This window comes from Myotis brandtii, unplaced genomic scaffold (assembly GCF_000412655.1).
Source record: "Myotis brandtii unplaced genomic scaffold, ASM41265v1 scaffold89, whole genome shotgun sequence".
Lineage (NCBI taxonomy): Eukaryota > Metazoa > Chordata > Mammalia > Chiroptera > Vespertilionidae > Myotis > Myotis brandtii.
In genome coordinates this window covers 3,313,077-3,322,473 of record NW_005371645.1, presented here as the reverse complement: position 1 = coordinate 3,322,473, position 9,397 = coordinate 3,313,077, and the positions used below count along the sequence as shown (strand labels likewise).

The window sequence follows — 9,397 nt, the reverse complement described above, 5'->3', positions numbered from 1 at the left end:
CCACCAGATCCAGTCTCACATGGGACGCTGGGAGACGGCAGACAGGCAGTCTGTGCACTTGGTAGAAAACGAAATCCAAGCAAGCATACCAGATATTCAGCCACCAGGAACGCCTGGAGATTTTGTGCAGCAAGGAGCCGCCCGACAAAGGACAGAATGCCAAACTTCGTGTTGCTGAGACGGCCCCCGTGAGGCTGAGACAGCCCCCATGAGGCTGAGACAGCCCCCGTGAGGCCAAGGCAGCCCCCATGGGGCGGGGATGACACTACCTATCATGCAAAGAGATATCTTTCCTCTGGTGGCAGTTTGGTCAGGAGCTGCCGGATGTTGAGGGAAAGGTGAAAAAGAGGTTTTGAGGCAAAGGTGGCATGTGCAGGAGATGCCCTCTGTGGGTCGTTTTGGTCAGCAGGCTGTGGAGGGGGTGTGAGAATGAGACTGAAAGTCTATCACACTATGAAAAACAGCCTCTGTGCCTAAACTAATATTAAAGTTGGGTTAGTGGTAACACATGTTCATATCCTCCTCAGTTAAAATATAAGATAGCAGTACCTTTGTTTTCTTCCAATTCTGTACCATCCCGACGTGGTAAGAAAGTGCCTGAAAAAATAAAAAACAAACAATTTACCACAGCAAAAGACACTTTAAAATATATATATATATTTTATTGATCTTTTACAGAGAGGAAGGGAAAGGGATAGAGAGCCAGAAACATCGATGAGAAAGAAACATCAATCAGCTGCCTCCTGCACACTCCCTACTGGGGATGTGCCCGCAACCAAGGTGCATGCCCTTGACCGGAATCGAACCTGGGACCCTTGAGTCCACAGGCTGACACTCTATCCACTGAGCCAAACTGGTTAGGGCGTGAGTCCCACATCTTGTTCTTGCTTCATGTACACCTGCATTTTGTTGGAGAACACTCTCCACTGGTTTCCTGAGAGAAAACTCCGAGGTAAATATTTTGAAACTATACAAATCTAAAAAAAAGTCTTCTTTAAAGTTCCAATATTATATTTATACCAAAAGCAGAATTTTTTTTTAACTTTCCTGGATTTAAAGAAGCTAACTTATCAAATGTATACATATACATGCATATATATTTATTGTGATAACGCTGATTTATAACTTTATGTAAGTTTCCGGAATGCAACATTATAATTCGACATTGTACTCACCACAAATAAAACCTAGTTCCCAGCCATCACCATACAATTGACCTCCTTTAGCTATTGCATCCTCCCTCCAGGTCCCCTTCCCCTCTGATAACCACTTATCTGTTGTCTGCCTCTATAAGTTTATCTTTTGGATTTTGTTTGTTTGTCTTATTTTTGGTTTTATATTCTACACTAGAGGCTCAGTGCACAAAATTTGTGCACTGGAGGGGTCCCTCAGCCCGGCCTGTGCCCTGTCACAGTCCGGGACCCCTTGCTAGCAGTCGGACATCCCTCTCGCAATCCGGGATCCCTCACTCCTTACTGCCCGCCTGCTAGCTCCTTACCACTCAGCTTGTTGCTCCTTAGCACTGCAGCGGAGGCGGGAGAAGCTCCCACCACCACCTCTTAGCTCTCCAGCCTGGTTTCTGGCTGAGTGGAACTCTGTCTGTGGGAGCGCACTGAGCATCGGGGGCAGCTCCTGCATTAAATGTCTGCCCCCTGGTGGTCAGTGTGCATCATTGCAACTGGTCTTTCTGGTCATTCTGCCATAATGGTCACTTAGGCTTTTATTATATAGATATGAGTGAAATAATATGGTATTTGTCTTTATCCATCTGACTTATTTCCTCAAGGTCCATCCATGGTGTCCAAATGTCAGGATTTCACCTTTTTATGGCTGCATAGTATTCTATTGTATAAGTGTACCACATACATATACACTTAGGTTGTTTCCATATCTTGGCTATTGTAAATAATGTTGCAATGAACACAGATGTGCATGTATCTTTAGAAATTAGTGTTGAAAATGTTTTTATTCTACCCATACACTTGATTTGTAGTTGGCTGGGTATGGAATTCCAGGTTGGAAATGATGAGTTTTAAAGGCATTTCTCTAGTATTTTAGCAATTTCCCTATTACTATTGAGAAGTCTGAAGCCCTTCTGATTTTTGATCCCTTGGATGTGAACTGAATATGATCTTCTTTTTATTCCTACTGTTCTAATAGTTGTATTTGTTGAACTCCTCTATTGAAATTTTCAGTGCAGTTATATCTTCAGCTCTATGATTTCTGTTTGCTACTTTCTTACATTTTATCTTTGTAGTAAATTTTATTTTGTTGTAAATTTCACTTTGTTCATACATTATTCTCTTGACTTCAGTGACATCTTTATGACTGTAGTTTTGAATTCTTTATCAAATAAAGTACTTACCTCCATTTCATTAAAGTCTATTTTTAGGGGGTCATATTTGGAATATATTCTTGGTTTCTTCATTTTTTTTCTTTGTCCTTGTACATCAGATAAAACAGCCATCTCTCCTAGTCTTGAAAAAATAGTTTTATGTAGAAAATTAACCTTTTTGATCAGCCTGGCCCAACCTCCTGGTTATCTCTCAAACGTCTGTGATTGTACAAACCACCTTCTTTGCTCTGATTGACTCCAGTAGTTGAGGATGTGCCAAGACCCATTTTGATGTGGGTGTTTTCTTGTGGCCCAATGTGTAGGAGACCTCCAGCTAATTTCCTGATTTCTTCAGAGGGAATTCCTCTGTGTGTATCTGCAGGTTTGCTGTGTCTATGGGAGGAGGGGAGTTCAGGAGGCCTCTATGTTGCCATCCTGAAAGTTCAAGTCGTTTTGCTCGATGCAGTGGGTCTTTTTTTTCATATAATATGATAGTCTTTTGGTGGGTTCCATAAATCTGAGAACTGGTGTCTTCTTAGTTTGGAAAATTTTCTTAAATTACTTTTACTGTTGATTTTTTGTCGATTATGTTCTCTATTCTCTCTTCCCAAAGTCCCTATTTTTTTATCCTCACTCAAGAATATGTTTTTATAGATTTTAGAGAGAAAGGAATGGAGAGAGAGAGAGAGAGAGAGAGAGAGAGAGAGAGACATCAATCAGCTGCCTTCTGTACCCAACCCAACCTGGGATTGAACCACAACCTAGGCATGTGCCCTGACTGGAAGTCAAACCCACAACCTTTTGACAACACTCCAACCAATCCCGGCCATGCCCCAAAATCCTTATTTGTTGAGATGTTGGACTTATCCTCTAACTTTCTGATCATTTTATTGACATTATTGAATTCGTTTTTATTGTTTCTTCTTTTAATTTTACTTTCACAAAGATTTCCTCAGCCTTTTCTATCAATTATTCTATTTCTGTTATCATATTTTGAATTTACAAGAATTTATGTTTAATCCTGTTTCATATTTTTTACAGAATCTTGTGTCTTCATATATTATCTTCTTTTATTTCTGAGGGTACTAGTGATAATTTCTTTAGAAGTTTTATTCATTGTATATATATTGTTTTCTCTAAGTTGATGTTTCCCCTTTGTTTTGATGGCTGTCCTATTAGGGGGATTCTTCAAATTTCTAGTGATTGCTAATTTCTGTTAATATTTAAGAGCTGTTTGTAAAGGAGAAAAGAGAGAAAGAGAGCAAGAAATTGAAAATCTTTTTGAAAAAACTTCCCTAATTTGGTCAAGAAAATAGACATACAATTCCAGGAAGTGCTAAGTCCCAAACAAGAGGAACCCAAAGAGTCCTACACTAAGACAATTAAAATGCAAAAGGTTAAAGACAAAGAGAAACCCGTAAAAGCAGTACAAGAGCCCTAACCGGTTTGGCTCAGTGGATAGAGCGTCAGCCTGCGGACTCAAGGGTCCCAGGTTCGATTCCAGTCAAGGGCATGTACCTTGGCTGCGGGCACATCCCCAGTGGGGGGTGTGCAGGAGGCAGCTGATCGATGTTTCTAACTCTCTATCCCTCTCCCTTCCTCTCTGTAAAAAATCAATAATATATATTTTTTAAAAAGCAGTACGAGAAAAGTAGTTAGTTGCCTATAAGGACTGACAGCTGATTTCTCAACAGGAACTTTGCAGGCCGGAAGGGATTGACAAGAAATATTTAAAGTTATGAAAAGCAAGGACCTTACAACCAAGACTAGTCTACCCAGCAAAGATCTCATTTAGAATAAAAGGGCATGTAAAGAGTTTCCCAGACAAGAAAAGCTAAAGGAATTTATCACCACCAAACCAGTGTTACATATAATGTCAAAGGGTCTTCTTTTAGAAGAAGAAGAAAAAATATTAAAAATATGAACAATAAAATAAATATACATCTATCAACAATTAAATCTAAAAAAAACAAACAAACAAGCAGAACATAAATGGATTCATAGATACAAAAAACATTTGCCAGATGGGAGAGAAGCTGGGGGGATGGATGAAAAAGGTGAAAGAATTTAGAAGTACAAATTGGTTGTTACAGAATAGTCATGGGGATGTAAAGTACAGCATAGGGAATGTAGTCAATAATATTCTAATAATTACGTATGGTGTCAAATGGATGTGAGATTTATTGGGATGGCCAGTTGGTAAGTTATGCAATGTCTAAGCAATGAGGTGTACACCTGAAACATATAATAATGTATGTCAACTATAATAGAAAAATTTTTTTAATTATTAAAAAAAGAAAACTTGCCCTAACCGGTTTGGCTCAGTGGATAGAGAGTCAGCCTGTGGACTGAAGGGTCCCAGGTTCTATTCCAGTCAAGGGCATGTACCTTGGTTGCGGGCACATCCCCAGTAGGGGGTGTGCAGGAGGCAGCTGATCAATGTTTCTCTCTCATCGATGTTTCTAACTCTCTATCCCTCTCCCTTCCTCTCTGTTAAAAAATCAATAAAATATTTTTTTTTAAAGAAAACTCTTAGGACAAATTTATAGGTCAAGGCTATAAGCAATTGTATCCTTTTTCTCTTGACTATATTATTCCCTATCTCTTTCCTTGAACATGGATGCTTGTACTTGAGGCAAGTGCTGGGAGCCAGAAAGACACCAGACATTATTATAATCTTGGAACTTACTGAAACTTGGTTAAAAAAGCCTTTCTCCCTAGGTGAGGCCTGTATAGTGCCTTACCTTAACCTAACTCACATGACCAAGTATCTGCAGACTCTCCAACCGGTGATCTCTGTCATATTTTACATATCTCTAGGATCCCCAGTGGAGTACATTATTGAGGACATAGGCCTTTGTAATCAAATAAGCACAGTGTGTAACGTAAGACATAACTCCATTATAAACATCTCACTAATTCTTATTAAGTGGGGAAAAAGTGATGTGAATTCATGAAACTCAATTATTTCCTTTACTAATGGAAAAGGAAAAAGTCCTCCAGGATCGATTTAATTAACATTTTTTTTATTTGTAATTGGCATATTGTTTTAAATACTTTAAGCTTCTGAATTACCTGCAGCTTGGAGGGCTTAATTGAGCTATCTGAAGTTCAGTGTGCACAGTAATGGTCTTGCTCTCAGGACCATTCTTCACAGAACTAGAAAGTAAATGTCCATTGATATTTAGGACTTCAGATATCCTGACTTGGTGAGACCTAGATTCCAGTGATTGCACTTGAAAATCATGAGTTGCAAAGACTTGTGCTCTGATCATTCTCATAGTAAAATCTTACCCGAGACGGGGCTTCTTCCACAGGTGTGAGGTAGGTTTTCCCTTCAGAAAACGGGTAAGACTGTGCTTCTCAGTCAACCGACCGACCGACCGCCTACAGAATGTTTACACTTTAGGGCTTCTGTCTTCTCTGTGCTGCTTTAGCAGCACGCCTGATTTGGTTTTATAGAGATGAATTTCAAGGAAAACATCACCTAAATTTTATTTCAAATTACATCTCTCTGATGTCCAAAAATGTCAAGTTCATAATCTGCTATTATGAGATGACTCAGAAAAGAGAACTGTCCTGTCAATCACAATCTCTATTATTTTTAAGGACCTCTAGTTTCTATTACAAAAGCAGAATGCCAGAACCCATTTGTCATTGAAAATTGAACACTTACTTAGCTGGATGAATGAAAACCATCATGTGGTAGGTTTGTTTTTTTAATTCAAAGTCAGGGAAAAAATGTGTTGCTAGGTTTGAGAGACAATTTTCCAACAGTAAATTTGGCTATATACAAAATGAAGACAATAAGCAGAAACCTGACAACTTTTTTCTCATCTTCTTAAATGATAGTTTTAAAATCACCAACCTAGAGATTTAGTGTCAATCTGAGGTTGTTTTTTTTTACCCCCATTTTAATACATTTAATCCCATCTGACAACAAATATAATCCCATCTGGCCTTGTTCTTCTCACAGGTTCTGTGTAAGAAATGCTAAAAACCCCATCTGCCATTTAGGGTTTCAGACCAACAGATGGTAAGACTTCCCTTTGTGGATGCCTCCCAGGCACCCCAAAATCAAAATATGACTCACATTCATCTCCCCTGTTACCAAAACAGATTTTTCTCTAGACTCTTCCATCTCTAAATATCACCACCATTCACTTAGTAGACTGAACCATAAGAAATGGCCCTTTTTTGTAGGTCATAAATAGCTGAATATTGGCAATTTCAAACAGATCAACCTTTTCTGATCAGAAATCTGGGTGAAATCCCTCTTACCTCACTTCCCTTCAACTCTTACAACAAACCAGTCATAAAAACTTACAAATTCTATTTCTCACGCAGGTTCTAAATCCATCTCTAAAGCAACCACTATAGCACAAGTCATCATTGATTGGCCTCAGCAATCAATGAGATTCATCCAGCTAAGTAAGTGTGCAATGACCAGTGTGTCCTCTTTAAACCACACGTTAGATCATCCCACTTCTATGCTAGAAACCAGTCCACAGCCCCTCTCTGCCCTGCACACAGAGCAGACGCTCAGCGGGGCCTCCAGAGCCCATAGCTCTGCCCTTCAGTCCCACCTCACTCTGTTTTCTGGTTATTTTACTCTTTTATTTTCTTACTATGTTCCTTGATAGTCTTGGTTTTGATATAAGTTCAGTAATTTTTCTATTTAGTATTTTTAAAAATGAAATTGAAATTACCTTAAAAATTCAAAATCAAAAGGCTTCACCAAAACTCTGAGCCTTTTCTGAATTATTCCCTAGCCTGGCTATATCTAGTGGTAGTTACTATTATAAGAAAAAATAACAATAATCAAAGCTAATATTTACTGAGGGTCAAGTTGACAGAGCAAATTGAGGTGCAGAACAACAGGAGAGCTGTGAGGTTTGCAGAGCTAGTAAATGGTGTGCATCAGAAAGACCCATCATTCAAAGCATGCTTTGGATGCTCTTAGCCCCTCAATCTTTAGGAAAGACAACCTTTCAAACTCAGGGACCCTCTCTCTACACCATGAAGACTAAGAGCAGTGACTACAGACAGATCCAAGAGACACATTTTTAGCTGTAAAATGCCTCTAAATGTGCTCCGGTTAATCCCACTCCATTTCCAGGGGCAACTCTCTCTCAAGCGGCACTTCATTGAAACAGGGTTCCTACCGGGAGGAAGAGTCTCTGGGCAGCACAGGGTTTGAACAGCTTCCTCCACTCCTGGGGGTTTCCCGCAGAAAATGTGATGGGGTAGATTCTGTGCACAAACTTCTCCGTATACGAGTCAGGCCACTGCTGTAACTGAAAAACATGAAAGTCAAGGGGAGGGTGATCAGATCCCCAGAAATATGGAAACCATCTGGAGCTTCTGAATGGTCAGATGGAATGTATTCCAGAAACATACATAAAAAGTCTAACTTTGTCACCACTTTCGATGCTCCCTGAGGAAAGACCATTGCTACGTCCAGAGGTGGCAAGGTGACGGGAAACACGTGAACACGGTGAGGACAGTACAAATGGAACAAACTTTCAAGAGGGAAATTGGGAAAGTGCTAAGGACAAATCCTCAAAGACAAAGATACAGAATTTTTACCAAAACCTATTTTGATAGGAAAGAAAAACCACATACAGACTTGGGAACAAACTAAATGCTCCTAATTCATTATGATAGAAATATGCAATGGACTACTGTACAGTTAGAATAAAGTAGATCTATATGTGCTGACATGAAAATAATGGTTATGATATTTAGTTAGGTTTTAGGAAAAGTGAGAGAGCAAGATATTGAAGACCTATTTGAAGAAATAATGACAGAAAACTTCCCCTACCTGGTGAAAGAAATAGACTTACAAGTCCAGGAAGCACAAAGGGTCCCAAACAAGAGGAACCCAAAGAGGCCCACACCAAGACACAGCATCATTAAAATGCCAAGGGCAAAAGACAAAGAGAGAATCTTAAAAGGAACAAGAGAAAAACAGTTAGTTACCTACAAGGAAGTGGCCATACATTTTAATAGTTGAAAAAATAAAATCAAGAGTAATATTTTGTGATGTGAAAAATCACATGAAATTTGGATTCCAGTGTTCATAAATAAAGATCTTATTGAAACACAGCCACACCCATTTGTTTACATGTTTCTACGGCTGCTTCCACAGTAAAAGCAGAGGTAAGTGACTGAGATGTACAGCCTACAGAGCCTCAAACAGTTGCCAGCTGGTCTCTCACTGGAAAAGTTGATCAGGCCCTATTTTAGAAGTAATTCAGTCTAAGTATCAGTTAGACAAGAGAGAATGGAGGATCTGATCCTATTTCTGATGTAAACATGAAAAAAGAAAAATAACTAAATACACCAGAACTGTTGTCCCTGAGCATTTTTTTTCATTTACAATTTCATGACTTCTTTTCTAATGTATATATACTGCTTATATAGTCATATAAAAGTTTTCAAAAAAAGACAGATCATTGGGAACACTTTAAATCTGTAACGTTAAGATGGCTATTTGGGGAGAAACCAAGATGGCGGCATAGTTAACACCTGAAATTGCTGCCTCACACAACCACTTCAAAAATACAATTAAAGGACAAAACATATATCATCCAGAACCACAGGAAAGCTGGCTGAGTGGAAATTCTACAACTAGAAGGAAAGAGAAAAGCACACTGAGACTCAGAGGAGGTGCGGAAGTAAAGTGCAGAGGTACTGAGGCGCGTGCGCTCGGAAAGTGCTGGCAACGGAGGACACCGGTGTCTTTTTCAATCTGGAGGGAGTCTCAAGCTCCCCACTGCTCTGAACTCCAGTTCCGGGCGAGTCTCTGGGGACCCAGACCCATACGGGGAGAAACTGGACTGTCTGCATCGGGCAGAACTCGAGGGCGGCTTTCTCTCAGAGGTGCTGGCAGCGATTACCGTGGGACACTGAGACGGAACACTGAGACCCGGGGGCCTCTTAGGGCAGGGCTGAGGATCAGCCATAGCTGCTTGCTCCACCCTGTTGATTCCCTGAGACCCTGCCCCACCCAAGCTGCTAGCAGAGGCTTTTGCATATGAATGGGCTGGCCCTTTGAGA

At 39.9% G+C, this 9,397-nt stretch overlaps 1 protein-coding gene across 2 annotated transcripts in view; it reads right to left on the bottom strand.

The window, feature by feature from the left end:
• Positions 1-9,397, bottom strand: part of GXYLT2 (glucoside xylosyltransferase 2) — a 229,219-nt gene that overhangs the window by 104,765 nt on the left and 115,057 nt on the right. The window contains exon 3 of one of the 2 annotated variants that reach the window (XM_014532412.1): positions 7,501-7,632. The exons of the other annotated variant lie outside the window; for it this stretch is intronic. Within the exon in view, the coding sequence (XP_014387898.1) occupies positions 7,501-7,632 (132 nt within the window). The remainder of the gene's footprint in view (positions 1-7,500; positions 7,633-9,397) is intronic. 2 annotated transcript variants of the gene reach the window in all.